Below are 18,201 nucleotides of genomic sequence, written 5' to 3'. Positions count from 1 at the left end.
ATTTACTTTACATACAACAATAGTTTAGTTATACATTACAGACTTCTAGAAAGAGACCTTCTAAAAACATTAAAATGTATTACTGGCTCACGAAACCTTAAATTAGAGTGAATAAATGAAGACTTGGCACACCACTTCTGAAAGGTTGCTGACCCCTGGTCTATTTAAATCCCTGGGAGACACCTCCATGGTGGTCTTCAGTTGGCTAAAGAGAGCGCCTCCCTACCCCCCAGGATACTTGAAAGAAACTGGAACAAAGGACGGGAGCAAGGGGTGTGAGTGATTGCTGGACCCTGGCTAAAAGGAGATTAGTCTGTAAAAGGAAACATTCTGGAACTGGTGAGGATCTTATCTGTATTCAGTTTGATTAGACATAGATTTGTGCATTTTATTATATTTGGCTTGGTGACTTACTTTGTTCTGTCTGTTACTACTTGGAACCACTTAAATCCTACTTTCTGTATTTAATAAAATCACTTTTATTTATTAACTCAGAGTTTGTATTAATACCTGGGGGAGCAAACAACTGTACATATCTCTATCAGTGTTATAGAGGGCGAATAATTTATGAGTTTACCCTGTATAAGCTTCATAGAAAGGGTAAAACAGATTTATTTAGGTTTAGACCCCATTGGGAGTTGGGCATCTGAGTGTTAAAAACAGGAACACTTCTGTTAGCTGCTTTCAGGTAAACCTGCTGCAGCAGCATGGTTCCAGTGGGATCTGAGCTTGCAGCCCCGCCCCCTTACTACATAGCTCTGAGCAGGAGGAACTCAGGTCCCGCTGGAGCCATGCTGCTGCAGCACTGTCGAGGGCAACTCTTGGATGCAGCGTGCTGAGGCTCCGAAAGAGGGGAGAGGCGGGGGTAACTCAGGAGCAGCCCTGGCTAGTGCTGCAGCGTTGTGGCTCCAACGGGTACCTGAGCTCCTCCTGCTCAGAACCGCATGGTAAGGGGGCGGGGCTGTGAGCTCAGGTCCCGCTGGAGCCACGCCGCTGAAGTGCTGTCCAGGGCTGCTCCTGGATACAGCACGCTGAGGGGTTGGGGGGGAGCCTCAGACATTCTCATGGGGCCAGGAGCCCCTGGGGAAAATTGCCCCACTTGCCCCCCCTCGGGACAGCCCTGACCCTGAGGATGAAGTGGTGGATGAGGAAGTAGAGTTGGAGGATGAGATGAGACAGGTGAGAGGGTCATCCTGTACCATGGCAAGCCAGGACCTCTTCTCAACCCTGAAGGGTTCAAGCCAGTTCCACACTCTAGCTCTGGTGCACATGATACAGGAGAGGAAAGCTCTGGTCAGTGCTCATTTTGATTTAATGTTGCCCAGCTATGTGAGGTAGAACTGTCCTTTATTTCATTATATGCTAGAAGACTAGCAGTGTTTCCATCTGCTTCCCATTCCCCTGTGCAGCGGGGGCTCTACAGAAAAATGTTGCTTCAAATCCTCCGATTCAAATAGCCCCCCGTTGTGCCCCTCTAACAGCCATGATATCTGGCTGCTCAAAATCAGCTGCCAGGGGATCCACCTCCATGCTCTAACCCTAGGGAAATGTTTCCCTCTTAGTTTCACAAATATTATGCACAGCACAACATGCTGCTATGACCATGGAAATATTCTCCTCATTGAGGTCTAACCTGCCATAAAGGCAGCACCAGTGCCCTTTTAATCTGCCAAATGCACATTCAATGGTCATTCTGCACCTGCTCAGCCTATTGTTGAATGCTCCTTGCTGCTGTCCAGGTTTCCTGTGCATGGGAATAAAGGGTATGCTTTCTATGGAGATTTCAATATCCCCCTTTGGAATTTTCTGGTCTCGAAAGAAAGTCCCGGCTTGCAGCTTTCTGTACAGGCCAGGGTTCTTGAAGGTGCATGCATCATGCACCTTTCCTGACCACCTTGCATCAATAGCAGGAAACGACCTCGGTAATTCAGAAGTGCCTACAATACCGCAGAGAAGTACCCCTTTCTATTGATGTATTCTCTTGCAAGACAGCCCAGGGCCAAAATTGGGATAGGCATGCCATCAATCACTCTGCCACAGTTAAGGAATCCCATTGCAACAAAACCATCCACTATTTCACGCACATTTCCCAGTGTCACAGTCCTTGGTAGCAGGATGTGATTAATGGTCCTGTAAAATCTGGGTAAATGCAACCCACATGGTAGACTTCCCAACTCCAAACTGATTTGCGACTGACCAGTAGCAATCTGGAGTTGCCAGCTTCCACACAGCAATCGCCACATGCTTCTCCACCAAGAGGGCAGCTCTCATTGTGGTGTCCTTGTGCCATAGGTCAGGGACGAGCTCCACCCAGTTTCAGGAAAGTGGCTTTCTGCATCCGAAAGCTTTGCAACCACTGGTCATCATCCAATATCTGCATAACGATGTGATCCCACCACTTGGTGCTTGCTTCCCAAGCGCAATGGTCCACCATGTGCAGCTACTCCATGAATGTTAAAAGTAATTTGGAATGGTTTCTTTCCATGGCACATAGCGGGGCAGGCACCACGGATTCCTGTTCAGATTTGCAGCTCATGAAATACTGCATGATCAGCCACCTTGTGTTCATAACACTTATCACAAGACTAGACAGCAGTGCTGGATCCATGATTTCAGATGGAGAGGGTGGGCACATAGTTTACTGGAGCTGTTGAAAAACGGCGTGAAATATAGTCGGACACCCATGGAATGATGGGACAGAAAAAACTGCATCATGGGACAGTGAGCCCGCAACAATGAGGCACTCTGATCTATTCCCCATTCCCACAACTCCTAGCAGCAGAAGGTGGCAAGTTGCACAGTGGGCTAGCTACCCATGGTGCATTGCTCTCTCTGTCAATGCTAGAGAACCAACTGTTGATGTGCTCCATTGACACAGCAGCATTATGTAAACATGTGCAATCGATATTGTTATTGCAGTAAAGGGTTGTCAGCAACACTGGTGTCAACTTAACTCTGTACTGTAGACACAGCCCTAGACAACCTAATTCCTTACACCAGCAACACATTTTTCTAGGACAACTAAAACAGATCATCCCAAAGGACTGTTAGTTTTCTCTCTAACCTTATATTCTGTTAAAATAACTTTTATTCTACTATTTTTTTCATAAGATGACTTGTGTTTTGATCTTTACAAATATTTAACCAAGTAATACGTCCTAATCAGATGAGCTGACATTAGCATCAACACCCAAATGCAACTGGTTGAGGATAAAAAAAATGCTACTCACAAAAGCATTTGCCCACTTGATCTTTTGTATCCCATCAGTCTTCTTCCCATGCTATGTAGGTAGTAATGTTTACCAAACTAGTTTTGAGTTTATCTACCAGAAAAGACTCACTTTATCAGAAAAAAAAATATAAAATGTTTTATACTCCTATTTTCAAAAATCTTTGGAATTTTTTAAAATAGCATAAGTAAATAAAAGATCCATCAGAAACAAGTACATATAAAAATATACAAAAATACAAATTTTGTTTTGTAGAAAAGCATTATATACAGGTACAAAACATGTATAAGTGCTAAGTCCTCAGTCTCAGCTACAGTATTTGAAGATGCATTTTCTGCACTACGACTGGACATTGAGGCCTTTATCCAGCTGAGGAAATTCTTCTACTTCAGCATGAAACATCAGTTCTGGAAGAGAAAACAAACAAACAAAAAAACAAAACCCCCAGTATTTTTAAATGCTTTAGTGGAAAACCATATAAATTATTGCTGAATATTTCCTCCTGCTTTTCTCCAAACTTCCTCTTTGAGTTGTCTTCTAAATAATACCAACACCACCAGGGCCATCCCTAGCTATTCTGGGGCCCAATGCAACCTCCCCCTGGGGTGTGGGGGGGAGTCTGATCAGGCCTCCGGGCGGGGGGGGGGAGGGTGAATGGCTTGGGGAACGGGGGGAACCACCCGGTGGTGCAGCTGGGGCCAGGTTGCTGCACTTCCTGTCGCTGGTGAGTGCAGGCCCAGCCCTGCTGCAGTCCTCAGGGGTGTGGGGGCAGGGCTGGGGCGGGGAAGGGGTGGGGGCAGGAAAAGGCGGGGCGGAGCAAAGGCCTTGGGGAAGAGACGGAGCAGGGGCTGGAGCAGCGCACAGCTGTGCAGGGCACCAGGAAATTTGGGGCCCCAAATTTCCTGGTGCCCTACGCAGCTATGTACTTTATGTATGGGTAAGAATGGCCCTGACCAACACCTTGATAATGGCAAGAGACACCCCTGTCTCCACCAAGCTGCCATAGTATGACGAGGAATGCTCAATGCCAGCAAACCACACAAAGCAGCATTCTCCATTTGGACTAGTGACATTATAAAAAATAGAAATTGCAAAATTAACTAACCAGCCAAGTCAACATTAGAAAGTTTTAAAAATTACATTCGAATCAAAAGCAGAATTCAATTTAGAATATGCTGGTTCAGATGGCCATTTTTTTACTCAATGAAGTATGATTGTTAGACTGTTTTTGAATAGTTTTGAGTTTCCTTTGGCCTGTTTGAGATAGTCCTGAGATGAACCTTTTCAGATTCTCTCTCTCAAAACTTTTAAGGCACTGTCCTCTAGTCAGTGGTTAGAGCCTGGAAACACAGGGGAGTTCTGGGCCAGACCATGCCATCGGCTCACCTTGAGCAAGTCAATTTCACCTCTTTGTGCCCCAGGTTCCCCCCTTCTAAGGCGCTTTCCAATAATACTATTGTATATTGCTTGTAATCCAAAGATTTTAAAATCCAGCTGGAATTTTTTAATTTCAACTCACCCCCCAGCACATATGAATGACACCAGGAAAGGGAGTAGGGGACAGAGATATAAAAAGTTGTCAAATAATATAAAACAGGTTGAAGAAATATTTTAAAGCTCCATAAATCTACAAAATACTATCAAAGAGGATCGTGATGGTTAATAGTTGGCTGAGGGAGTGGTGTTACAAGGAGGGCTTTGGGATGTATGGGCACTGGGAGGCTTTTTGGGGACACACAAACTGTCAAGGATGGCTGGGCTCCACCTAGAGGGAAGGAAGTAGACTTAGGGGAGGGAGGGCTGGCTCATAAAAAGAAAAAAAAAACTAGACACTGGGGGGGGGGGGGTGTGAGAGGTCCTACTGTGCTCCTTTTCACATTTCATTTTTGGGAGAGAGGAGACAACAATAGATATAATATAGGGGGGGGGGGTGGTAGGAAGGAAGGAGGGGAGGGGGGACAGATTCTATAGTAAGTCATACTGTACTGTAAGTGTGTGTGAAAAAAAAGAAGAAAAAAGAGAGAGAGGGAGAACAGGAAAAGAAATTTGTTCCAATGTGAGAAACTGAAGAAAGAAATGGAGGAAATGGAGGAACTGGGGTCCGAATGGAAACAGAAATAACAGGAAATAACAGAAACATGGTGGACATGGTGAGTAGAGTAGACATATATGGAAGGGAGGTATGTGTTTAGGGGTGAAGAAGAAAAAGGTAAGGGTGGAGGTAAAATATGTATAATGATAAAAATATAAAATAATATGAAAAAAGATAAATGGAATATGCAATGGACAAATGGGTTTGGGCAATGGTCATTGGGGGGGAAAATTAACTAAGCCTCATCCAGAATCAGGATAGTGTGTGATAGAGACTATAGACTATAGGAGATAGATAGAGAGAAGAGAGGAGGTTTTAAAGTTTTTAAAGTTAAAAACTAATAGGAGGACTTGGATGATCTGGGGACTTATTATAATAATAAATAAATATAGGAATAATAAATGATAGATAAATAATATAGGGCTCTCCTTTTCCTAGAGCTTTCCAGCAGATGTTGCTGAACATTGAGGGGGATTTGATTTTTAGATTTGATTTGATTTGATTTTGTTTGATTGAGTGAGGTGTTGAGTTGTTGAGTGGGGACTGGACAGGACAACTAAATGATCTAAACAATAATCAATCAATAAATAAATCAAAGGAATATCAATAGTGCATCTGAGACTAGGTTTTTTTGGAATAGGAGGGCTAATTTTAAATTTAAAATTTTAGTGGGAGGAAGTGGACTGGACTGGGATCTAATTTAGGGATTGAGGCAGATGGCAGGGGGGTTTACTTCAAGTTGAAGTTGCAGGAGTTGAGGAGGGCATGTATCGAAGGAAAGCGGGGCTAGTGTAGCAGTTTGAGCAGAGGCCGAAGCGGGGAAAAGCAGCGAAGAGGAAGAGCAAAAAGGAAAAAGCAGAAAAAGGGGAGGAGAAAATGGGAGGAAACAGGGAGGAGGGAAGAGGAAAGAAGGAGAGAGGGGGGAAGAAGAAAGTGAGAAAGGCAGAAAGGAGATAGATCTCTATAGAATAGAAAAAAGAATAAAAAGCAAAACAAAGAAATTTAAATAAAAAGAAAAGAAAAAGAAAAAGAAAAGAAAAAAGGGGAAAAATTTAAATGGAAATGATATCTGGATAATTATCTTAATGAAATATGGCAAAATGAATGAAATGCAAAGAAATTAATGATGGGCTAATGATAGTGATGAAGGTAGAGATAGGGAAGAAGAGGGATGGGGATAACAGATATGGGGGTAGGCATTAAAGTAGCTGGGGGAGGTAGAAATAAACAAAAACACAATCAGGGATATAATCCGAATTAAATAATCTATTAATAATAATAAATTTTATTAGGGATAATAAATATATAAATAATATATAAATAATAATAAATAAAATTCGGAAAAACTGACTTTATGAAGTATAGTTCTTAAGTAGGAAAAATATTCAAAAAAGTCTTAAAAAAAAAAGTCTAAAAGTATAGAAGTGTTAGTCTAACAAAAAAAGTAAAAAAAGTCAAAAAAAAAAAAGATGGGAGGAGGCCGGATGGATGGATGGATGGATGGATTTATTACATAGATTACAAAGGTAGATGAGAATCTTAAATTTAACTCAAGTAATGATTTTTAGAGAGTTTTGAGAGAGCGATATCTATATTATTTCTGGAAGGCAGGGAATATATAAGCATGAAAAATGAAAATATAAGATGAAAATTAGGGAAAAAAGAATTGGGAAAAAAGAAGGAGGGGAGAGGGAGAGAAAAGGAGGGGAGAGAGGGGTGGAGGGGGGGGGGGAGGGGAGAGGTTGGAGGGGGAGGGGGGGTTTTGGAGTCAAGGCTGGGTTTGGGTCAGAGTTATTTTTTTTTTATTTTTGGGGTGTTTATTATTGAGTTGAGAGTGCTGATAAAGTTTAGAAGTTTATGATAAAGGAAAGTTTGGATTTTCAGAAGGGAGATGAGATTTTTGGATTAATTAGAGATTATTTCTTAAGTAGAGAGATAGAGTTGAAATGAAAAGGTATTAGTAGTAGGGATGTGAATTTAGTTAGTAAGTTATAAGTTATATATTTAGGGTGGTCTAACAGAGACTGAAGAGAGTTAGAGAAGAGGAGAAGGTTGGAGAGTGGGGATGGGGAGTGAGGACCAGTAGGAGTAAATGTGGTTGGGATAGTGAAAGGTGGTCTAGATGTAGGTGAGGTTAGTAGGCTGTAGGGATAGGGAGGTAGCATTATTAGTAGTATTAGGCTAGTGGAGGCGCTAAGGTATTCTAGTGTATGAGTGTTTGGTCCAAAGAGTGTTTGAATTTGGAGTTTTTGGAATTATTGGTACAAAGACAGGGAGGAGAATATGATCCGAAAAAGGGAAAAAGGAAGAAAAAAGAAATGAGGATGGGAAGGAAAGGAGATTTTTTTCCTTAAAAGGAGGAGGAGAGGATAGGAGAGGATAAATTTGGAAGAGGATCAGATATTTAGATATAAGGGAAGAGAAGGAAGAAAATTAGGAGAGCTCAGTGCTAGGAGAAGGAGAAATTCAGGATATAAACAGGTAGTCAGGAAGAGTAGGAATTGGAGGGAGTAACAGTCAGGACTACAGAATTTAGGAGAAAGGACTGAAACCATCAGACAGGGAAGGCGAAGGACCTCCACGAGGAAAGATTAGGGGGAAGTGGATGACGGAGGATGATAAAGCTGGATAATAAGATGGTTATGGTGAGGATGGTATTGGTCAATAGGTCAATTATCAATTATTATGTTGGTATGATGGTGTAGCTGGTAGCATGCTCTGGTTCTTGGGGGTTGTTTTGCTGGGGTCAAGAGGGGCAGGCAGGGAGGGTTTCTTGGGGGCCAGGGAATTTTCCCTCCTTTCAGGGAAGAGAGGGGGGGATCGGCACTTGCTAAGGAGCATGGTGCAGGGGGCTGGGGACTAGATGATCATAATGGTCCCTTCTGATGGCCTGAGATGATGATGATGATTTCTTTCTATGATTGATTCTATGATCTCTATGATTATGATTGATTCTATGATTTTTGTGTGACATCAGTTGACATGTGATTGAAACCCATGCAACCTACATATTCACTGCAGGTTCACTGGACTGGCTGAGCTGTGCTCGGTACAAGTCTGGGAGGAGTGGTAAAGGTGGCATTAAGCCCCTTTTAGTTCCTGATCCTGGCACCAAAGGGCACTAGCCCTGGTCCAAGATAACAGAGCAGCATCCAGGCTCTGCACCAAACAGACAAGGGGACTACGCACTGCCCCTGAGTGTTACTGGGACCTCCAGAGCTCAAAGCATGAAAAATTTGAACTGAATAAGTAATTCAGTCATCACATAATAAATGATGCACTATTGCTGTGTGAGGGAGATTAATGGGCCTGTATCACTGGATGGGGGGAGGGGTGGAGTGGGGAGGTTGAGGGTGTAGGAAGGTCTAGGTAAAGACTACTCCTGCTTTTCTAGTCTGTTGAAAAAAGAGTTTGCTGCCCAAGCTGTATTGTACATACATTCCGCAAATGTCATTCATGAAATGTTCACTTTAAAACGTAATATAGTTTTCTAATATACAAGCAGAGTAGAGAATTTTCAAAAAGTTTGAACTTTGTTAAATCAAAGTCATGCTTCCCTCCAAACAGTACCATATTTCAAAACTCATCTTATTTTGCTTTAGTCAGGACAAATTACTGGTTAGGTTTCTTTGTTTGTTTAAAACACATAGGGGGGAAAATTCCATCCTACAGCATTCAAAAATGACATTATTTCCCCAAACTTTAAAAAAAAAATCAGAAGAGACCAACAAAGGACAATTTCATTCCAAGAAATGAATTCTTTGGCAAGTTAAGAGTATTCAGAGGGAGAGAGAGAGAGAGGAAGAGAAAAAAGGATTCTAACAGAAATGTTTTATCCTTAACTATAGCAGCGATACACTTCCAAGGACCAGTTCTGAACACAGAACAAAGTAGATCTGGGAGAGCCAAAGGAACAGTCTCCAAATTTCTTCTAGGCTTCATGTTCCATACCTTCACTGTGATCTAGCTCTGGTCGGTAAGATAAGAAGAGCCAGGATAGCCCAACTAGAAGAGCTACCACCAGATTCACCACAATCCATGGCTGAAGAATCTGTTCCTCTGCACCTGCGGTCCTGAGAAAAGCATTAGATACTTATTAGAGGGCAGATAGCGAGGCTTATCCTGGTGTGTAGATATTATTATTATTTTAACAACTTCTACCATGTGGCACTCTGGCAGCTAGATGCTTTAACTGGAGAAATTAAAAACATCAAACAAAAACAAAATCAAATACTGAACAATAAATGTTTCTCATGTGCTCTAAAGGTTTTGGGGTCTGAAGGGCTGCAGAGGAGAGTGAATACCAAAGGCTATGACCCAACTGAGAAGCCCCACTACCTGGCATGGAGTGAGTGTTCAAGTTAGATTTCAACACCAACCCCCCTCCCTAGCTGGGAGACAGAAAACAAAGAGTAGGATTAAACGGTCACTTGTCATCCTGGCAAAAGGTTAACAACAGGGGGCCTCAAGGTTCCCTGTTAGACCCAGTGTTGTGTAATATATTTATTAATGATCTGGAAAGGGGAATGAGTAGTGCGGTAGCAAAATTTGCAGAGGAGACAACGTTTTTATTAGGATTGTGACAGAGTGGGATAGGTCTATATCAGATTACCAATTCTGTTTTTACTTTGCATTGAACACTTGTCTGAACTTGCCTAAGGGCTGTATTCCAGACAACTGTCCTGCCTAGGAAAGGAGTATGACACCTTGGACTGTCTCTAAGAGCCATGAAGACTGCAGACTGGGAACATCAGATTTAATTCTGTCTCAACTACTGGTCCACCCTCCAAGAAGCAATAGTCTTTCTACACAGAGGTCGATAATTCTGCAGTATCCTCTTGATCAATGTCTTTTTTATGGCACTTTTCCCTAATTTGTTGGACACAGGGTAACCAGATAGCAAATGTGAAAAATCGGGATGAGGATGGGGGGGTAATAGGAGCCCATATTTTAAAAAGCCCCAAATATCGGGACTGTCCCTATAAAATCAGGACATCTGGTCACCCTAGTTGGACAGAATAGATAACTTCCTCCAAAAATGACACTGGCACTCCATAGATTGATCTGCACAAGGAAAGAAAATGTGCCACCTCTGTGATGTGCCATTTCAGTTTAGTTACTTCCAAAACAGGGCCTCAGGACTGAGCTAATCAAGGTGTATAAAGGATACATTTAACCATTAGACACAGCGACCCCTATCATGTGAGTTGCTAAACATCCTCAATCCTCAAAGTCATCAAGGGCTCAGTTTAAGGTCTCTAATGCAAAAATATTAGGACAGGTTTAGTATTGGGAATCTTTTATAACACTTTTAGATGTGTTCTATATGACATCACTAAACCATTGTTAAACAAACATTCTTTCATGGTCTGTGTCATAGAAGGGGCAAGAAAATGTTAAAAAAATAATGCTATCTAGATTTCCTACCAGAGGCTCCCATTCTCCGAAGGTGGTGTATAGAGGTTGATTCTGTCACTTGTCATCTGCTGGCTCAGAGACAAGATGAGAGCAACAAAGTATACTGGGAGAAATGGAAAGAAATTTGCAGCTTTCACTAATTTTACATAAAACACTATCTAGTCACAAAATAATGATTTTTACCTTGCTCTCTCTCTCCCTCCACCCCACTGTCTCCAAAGTCATAGAATGTACTGCTCAGTCTTCTTCTCCAGCACTCTCCTTAACTCCTCAAATCTGACTTCTGCCCCCTGCATTCTACCATCCTGACCAAGGTCACTAACAACCTGCTGGCTAAGTCAAAGGGATATGTCATTACTCTTGTTCTACTTGGTACATGTGCAGCATTCAAAATGGGAGAAAATAGCATTACAAGAGGTAAGGAAGAAAAAAAGGATTCTGAAGCACTAAAAATCCCATCACTTATTCCAAACTTTTACATGAGACTAGTTAGTGAAACATTCAGCTCTTTGACCCTCCATTTTTATCTAATAGACTGAAGTGATCATATTTAATACAGTGATGTAATTTTTTTTTTAAAGTAGAGAGCAATTAGGGATGAAATTTCCATTAACAGTAGTGGAGACTGCATGTTTAAACTCAGCACTGAAAATGTATGCCAAGATGCATAAAGGCTGTAATTTTCTGCACAGGGACAATTCACAAGCTAAAAAAAAAAAAAGATAATCTAATGCATTTTCTAATGCATTTTCTTCCTATTACTTACAATTTGTAATCTTAGAGGCTTAGTTCAGGTATGGCTTTGGGAGATATATTTTCCCTGCCCGGATTCCTCGCTGAGCCAGAGGAAACAAAGGAACACAAAACAAAAACCTTCCCCCACAGATTTGAAGTATATTTTCCCCTTATTGATCCTTTTGGTCAGGGGCCAACTAGGTTATCTGAGCTTCTTAAACCTTTACAGGTAAAGGAGGGATTTTTGCTACCCTTAGCTGTATGTTTATGACACTCACAGAAAGAGGCTATGGCTGATGGATCCAGGGTCAGGAAGCCTCGCACGGCTACTGATGCTTTAGCCAAGTCAATCCTGGACAGATATATATATAAAGAAATTAAGGTTACTTACTTATAATCAAAATTCTTCAAGATAGCTCTGTGTATGCACACTTATGGGTACTGTGCCACCTCATGGTGCCCTGTGGTAGAACATTCTTCCAGCAATGTAAGAAGCATTCTCACACCCCGCCCCCCGCCCCAGTCACTGACATTCTGAAGCCAAGGATGTATAGGGGTAAGGTGCCCTCATTACTTCAGTTCCTTCCACCACAAAGCCAGAGAAACCAAACAAACAAGGACTCTGACAGAGAGAGAAAGTCTGGTGGGAAGTGTGAATATGCAGAGCGATCTCAAAGAACTTTGGTTACAAGGAAGTAACCTTAAGTTCTTCTTTGCATTGTTCTGCATATTCCCTCTTAAGGGATAGAGCAATAGGCAGTGCTGAAAACCGGCCTGGAGCTGGAACAGTCCTAACTGAATAGAGCATGTAGCATCGCTTTACGAAATCCAGTGCCTACCCTAGAGGCTAGGTCCAAGGCATAACGTTTACTGAAAGTCCAGGCTGCAGCTCTGCAAATTTCAGCAACTGGCACCTGCCTAAGACAAGCAAAGGAAGAAGCAACAGTGATAGAATCAAAGCAGGTACAGGAACTTTTGCTAGTGTGTAACATTCTGCAATAAATCGTTAATCCATCAAGATATAGTCTGGAAAGAAACCATATAACCCTTTCAATTTTTAGCATAAGACACAAATGATCTAGACAATTTACAAAACCTCTTAGTTCTATCCATATAAGCAGCAGGGGTCCTTCTGGTATCCTCCTTATTAGAACAAGGCCTTGGGGGAAAACAGCAAATTAATTGTCTGCTTGATATGAAAATCAGATACCACCTTAAGTAAAAGCCTGGGATCAGGTCGGAGAACTACCCTGTGTATGAAAAGAAGTGAAAGTTGGATCAGACAAAATGGTATTCAATTCACTCACTCTGATGGGGATAATAAAAGCCATCTTGATAGCCATCAAATGATACAGGGCAATACCAAATTGAGATCCCAGGAAGGGACAGGATCTCTAACCGGGGTGTGTGTGTGTGTCACATCTGCTAAACCCTTAATAAACCTTTTGACTAAACACGGAACAAACAGCGATCTTTCATCAATTAAAAGTATGATATGCTGAGATGGCTGCCAAATAAACTTTTAACGATGAGTCAGATAACACTTCAGGCTTCAAGTATATTAATTATTCCAGAACACAAGGAATGGAAGCAGATACAGGAGAATCAGGTTTTCCCTTCATCGATGCTTGAAATCTGGTCCAATTTAAACTAATAGCTTCTAGTGGACTGTTTTCTAGAGTTAACTAGTATGTCCTGCACAGGCAAAGAAAATGACTGCTCAGGAGCAGACAGCGTCAATGTCCGATCTCCCACGTCATCAGGTGAAGAAAGTGTAGGTCTGGGCGAAACATCTTTCCCTCCTGCTGAGACAGCAGGTCTGGAGACAGAGGAAGACACACAAAGACTCTGCTGTACAGTTGCAGGAGATGGTAAATCACTGTTGACATGGCCAACCCAGGGCAAAGAGAATCATCTTTGCCCTGTTCTGATATAGTTTTCTTCCTACCTTCTGGATCAATGGAGAGTGGGAAAAGACATACATTAGAGAGTCTTTCCCCCGTGGAGAAGGAAAGCATCCAAGAGGGATAGACTGTCTCTGCCTGCTCTGGAACAGAAGAGGCAACACTTTTTGTTGGACCTCATTGCAAACAGGTCCACATATGGGTGATCCCAGCTGAAGAATGTGGTCTGAACCAACTGACACTTTAAGGACTATTCGTGCACTGTCTCTGCTAAGTTGATCTGCAACTACATTGTTTTACTTTGCCAGATGCAAGGCCACAGGACAGACATCGGGAAGGAGACACCAATACTATAGATTTACAGTCTCTGCACACAAGAGCAGAATGAACACCCATGCTTGTTGATGTTCTACATTGCCGACGTATTGTCCGTGACCACCTGCACCACCCTCCCTTATAGGTGAAGGAGGAAGTCTTGAGGGCCAAACAAATAGTTCTCAATTCCAACACACTGATGTGCAGGGTGTTTTCTGATAAGATGAATGCCCTTGAACTGTCAGCTGATTAAGATGAACCCTCCAACCCTTGCTTGAAGCATCCAACTTGATTATCAGAGGTGGATCTAGGAGACTGAACTATATACTTCTGAACAAATTGTTCTCACTGACCACCATTTCAGGGAGGCTATGATGTTCTGAGGTATCATGATCAACATATGGAGGCTGTCCCAACTTGTTCTGTAGACCCAAGACATTCAGTGCTGCATAGGTCTCATTCTCAGATAAGCAAAATGAGTAACATAAGTAGTGGCTGCCATAAGGCCCATGAGACCCAAAAAGAATTTTATTCTTTGAGTGACACACCACTGAAATCTTTCATCTGGCAGAAAAGCTCTCTCTTCCACAGAGTCTGGTATACAGCCTGTAAAGGGAATCCTTTGAGTAGGTCAGAGAATTAACTTTGGGTGGTTGAGAAGAAGTCCAACATCTGAAAAGAGATTAGTTGTAAAAACAATATGGCTTAACAGGTCCTTGCGTATAGCACCTTCAGTAGCCAATCATCCAAATTAGGGTAAACAGAAATACCCTCATTCCTCAAATGAGCCTCTACCACAGGGAGGCATTATGTAAAAATTCTGGGCACTGTGGAGAAGCCAAATGAAAACACCTTGTACTAAAAATGGCATCTGGCCACCATGAAACAGGGGTACTTACAAAGAATGACAAATCAATATAGGGAAAAAAGGAGTCATTTAAATCAAGAGTTGTGAACCAATTCATGACAAAGCAAAGAGATGTCAACATAGGGAACCGGAACTTCCAAATGTGCTTGTTCAAGTTGCTCCAGTCTCGTATCAGATGAAATCCCTCCCATCCTTCTTCCACACCAGAAAGTAATGGGAATAAAAGCCATGACTCGCCCCCCGCTCCAGTATTTGGGGACCTCCACAACTGCTCCCATCCAAAGTAATTTTTCTAAGAAAACTATCCTTGTGAGAGGGGTCCCTGAAGAGTGAAGGGTAAGGGAATAATGGGGGAGGATGATCATCAATCTTTTGAATTGTATGACACAGCCCCTTTCTATAATCTCTAGAACCCATTGGTTCAACATAATTTGTCTTCATGTCAAGTATCAGAGGGGTAGCCGTGTTAGTCTGGTTCTGTAGAAGTAGCAAAGAATCCTGTGGCACCTTATAGACTAACAGACGTTTTGCAGCATGAGCTTTCGTGGGTGAATACCCACTTCTTCGGATGCGAGCCAAAGGCCACTTCCGAAGAAGTGGGTATTCACCCACGAAAGCTCATGCTGCAAAACGTCTGTTAGTCTATAAGGTGCCACAGGATTCTTTGCTACTTGTCTTCATGTGTTAATAAAGTGGGCTAACCTCTTTCCAAAGAAGGGGGCTGACTGGTCGGCTCTTGATTTTAATCATTTTGTCAAAATTAAGGCTTGCTGTTTCATGATGATGGTGCTGATGAGGAAGTGGATTTTTCAGATTTAGACCTTGGGCTGAAGAAGGCCTCTTATTATGCTGGCTCTGGAATGCTGCAGGTTGTTGATATTTTTCATGTCTCTGACCTGACAAAAAGTAAAACCATGGTAGAGCTGTCTCTGGTACCAGAAAGAAGAAGGAATAGAGGGTCTACTCCTAGCAAAGGAAATCATAACCAAAGAGCAGGCAGTTGATCTCATGTCCTTTAGTTTTTCTGCCTGCAGGTAGTGATCTAGAGGGTGGTACACAGAGAGCCACAAGTCTCTGCACTTTTCCTCTATCTTCCTCCTGGAAAGGATCCAGGTCTGGATCTGAGACAGAATGCACCAGGGATAACAGCAGATCCAGAGAGAAGTATGGAGATCCAGCTCTTTGTGGAGACCCTGTATGGGGTCCCAGGAGGAAGAAGCATAAGGTGTTCCAGGAAAAGACCAGCAGCACTTTCTGACCACTTCTTCCTAACAGGAGACAAGGGAGAAGATCTTGGAACCAGGATAACATGCCTCTTTTTGGATGACTTGTGTTTCACACTCAGAACTAAGACGTGAACTGGAGCTGGAAGATGAACTTGGGCTGCCACGGTGACAAAGCTCTCCAGAACTGAGGATATAGGCGGAACGGAGCCAGGAACTGACAACGGATCTGACAATGTGGACAACCTCAGATCCAACATTATAAATAAATCCATCTTCCTTCTTACTGAAGGCAGGTCTGGAACAGATCTCCACTTTGGAACTGTAGAGGCCCTGTCAGAATCGGATGGATCTGATAGTTCAGATGCCCAGGAACCGTCACTGCTACAGTGACCATTTAGTCTCTAAGCCTCTTTTTCTTCAGCACTGTGACAGACTGAACTAAAGGCGCTGATGGCCCAGATTCTGATACATCAATCAGTTCCATCTTTCTGGATCCAGAAGTGGAAGTCAGAACCGACTCTGTTCCATAAGAGTTCCATCAGGGCCAAGTAGCTGGGACGAATGAGGTACACAACCAGTGGCCAAACTCTTGCTCAACCTCTCTTCCAGAACAGGGGCAGTCAGATCCAACCACATGGCACTTGCTTTGGACACCTGTATCCTCGGGGGCTTAACGGAGGGAATCTGCAGGAACCAAATCAGGCCCTGACAGAGGTTGCAGCTTCTTGAAGCCATTCAGGTCACAGGGGCAGAGACTGGCCTCTTAGAGCTAGGATCCAATGCCTGACAGGGTCCAGAGGTTCTAGCCTTGAGAGCTTCCTTTAGAAAGAGGAGCTCTTGCAAGTCTCCCTATCTTTACAGTCTCTGGGAATAAAGGTTTGGCAAATCAAACACTCTAAGAGACAGTCCTTCTCCCAGGCACTGAACGTGGTCACCAGATAGTGGGAAGACAGCCACGCAGGAAGCGCAATTCTTGAGTCCTGGCTTCCTCTGTTTCTTCATTTCCTTCATAACCCAGAATCAGGAAAAACACAAACGCTACATAATTAGCTAATACTAACTATTCCTAAGAAACAAGAAACCTCCACATAGATTGGAGTAGTTCACATCTGACCAGGCATATGGTTGGAAGCAACTGAGGCGGTGAAGATGCTCCTCTCCTATATAGCCTTGGCCTCAGAACATCAGTGACCCTGACAGGAGAGGTGGGAGGCACAAAAGCGCTCTAGCTTACACAGCAAGAGGAAGGATCTACCACAAGGCACCACAAGAGGGAGCATACAGATCCACTCAGGGAAGAAAGGCTCATTTAACACAGTACATGGGGACAGTAAATAACTTTCTCCTTTGGTACTTTACCATTCTGTTATTTTTGCAAAATGTATGTATATGCACCCGCTACATTCCCTTAATGTAAAAATATATGGCATATATACACCGAGGATAAATCTTCTTTTGTCAAGGTAGAGCAAGGTAGAAACTATCTATAGTACATTCTATCACAGGTGAGAAAAGTGCCACAGAAAGAAATTTTATGACTAGATGACTTTAGAATGGGATGTATGGCATACAAATTATGTAAGTTATACAAATGAACATTTTACCTGTCAAAGGCTGAAACTGTGCTGATAGCCAACAACAAGTAAAGGAAACTCTGGGCAGGATATGCTAAGGCCTTGTACTGCTGTAGCAGGTTTGAGAGAGTGGATAGCTGGTTTCCTGCTAGAATGTATATTACAATAATGTTCCACACAGCATAGCCAGCAAGGAAGCCATGAGTAAAGAGTCCAATCACCCTAAATGGATAAGAGATTGTTAGAGTTTTTGTAAATAGCTGTTATCTCAGCAAAAGTTCATGGTCCAGACTGTCGTAGAAGCTAAAGATCCATTCCATCTCTGCCAGGACAGGAGGATTGTTCCTTACATATCATTTTCTAGCAATTTGTCCAGTCTAGTTTAAAAAGTCTCAAACAATAGGGCTTCCACCTCTTCCCTTGAGAGACCGATTCACAGCCTAAGAGGTCTTACTAAGGAAATTTTTCCTGATGTTCAGTCTTTTCTCTATCCCATTACTCCTACAGTTATAGGAGTTATATTCCTTTGCAATGCTCTAAATAATTCCTCTCCAAACTTGATGTTCATACGCTTCAAATATAGAGGCTATGTGCACTCCTCCCTGCTGTTGCCCCCCAATTCCATTTTAGTAGTATTTTATCTAAACTATACGTATTTTTTCCCCCTGATAAGTCAGTCCCTCTGGCCCAATGATAATTTTTGCTGTTTTTCTCTGAACTCCTTGCTAATGTATTGCCCAGAAGTGAACACAATGTTCACACAGTACAAATACACCAGAGCCACATAGTTCTTCTCTATTATTTTCCTGCTCCATATCATAATGTCTCTGCACAGCCAA

The 18,201-nt window shown here is 42.5% G+C and overlaps 1 protein-coding gene across 4 annotated transcripts in view; it reads right to left on the bottom strand.

Annotated features, from left to right (window-relative positions):
- Positions 1–3,353: 3,353 nt before the first annotated feature.
- The window catches only part of TMEM237 (transmembrane protein 237), a 32,524-nt gene continuing 17,676 nt past the window's right edge, over positions 3,354–18,201 (bottom strand). For all 4 annotated transcript variants that reach the window (XM_039494749.1, XM_039494753.1, XM_039494752.1 and 1 more), the window contains exons 9-13: positions 17,393–17,584; positions 11,754–11,827; positions 10,750–10,843; positions 9,274–9,395; positions 3,354–3,637 (exon numbers count right to left, since the gene is read on the bottom strand). In XM_039494749.1, the coding sequence (XP_039350683.1) occupies positions 3,570–3,637; positions 9,274–9,395; positions 10,750–10,843; positions 11,754–11,827; positions 17,393–17,584 (550 nt within the window). In that variant the 3' untranslated portion in view covers positions 3,354–3,569. The remainder of the gene's footprint in view (positions 3,638–9,273; positions 9,396–10,749; positions 10,844–11,753; positions 11,828–17,392; positions 17,585–18,201) is intronic.

Source organism: Mauremys reevesii, linkage group 11 (genome assembly GCF_016161935.1).
Source record: "Mauremys reevesii isolate NIE-2019 linkage group 11, ASM1616193v1, whole genome shotgun sequence".
In the NCBI taxonomy this organism is placed as follows: Eukaryota; Metazoa; Chordata; order Testudines; family Geoemydidae; genus Mauremys; species Mauremys reevesii.
The sequence above is the reverse complement of the archived record's forward strand: the minus strand, read 5'-3'. Positions and strand labels throughout refer to the sequence as shown.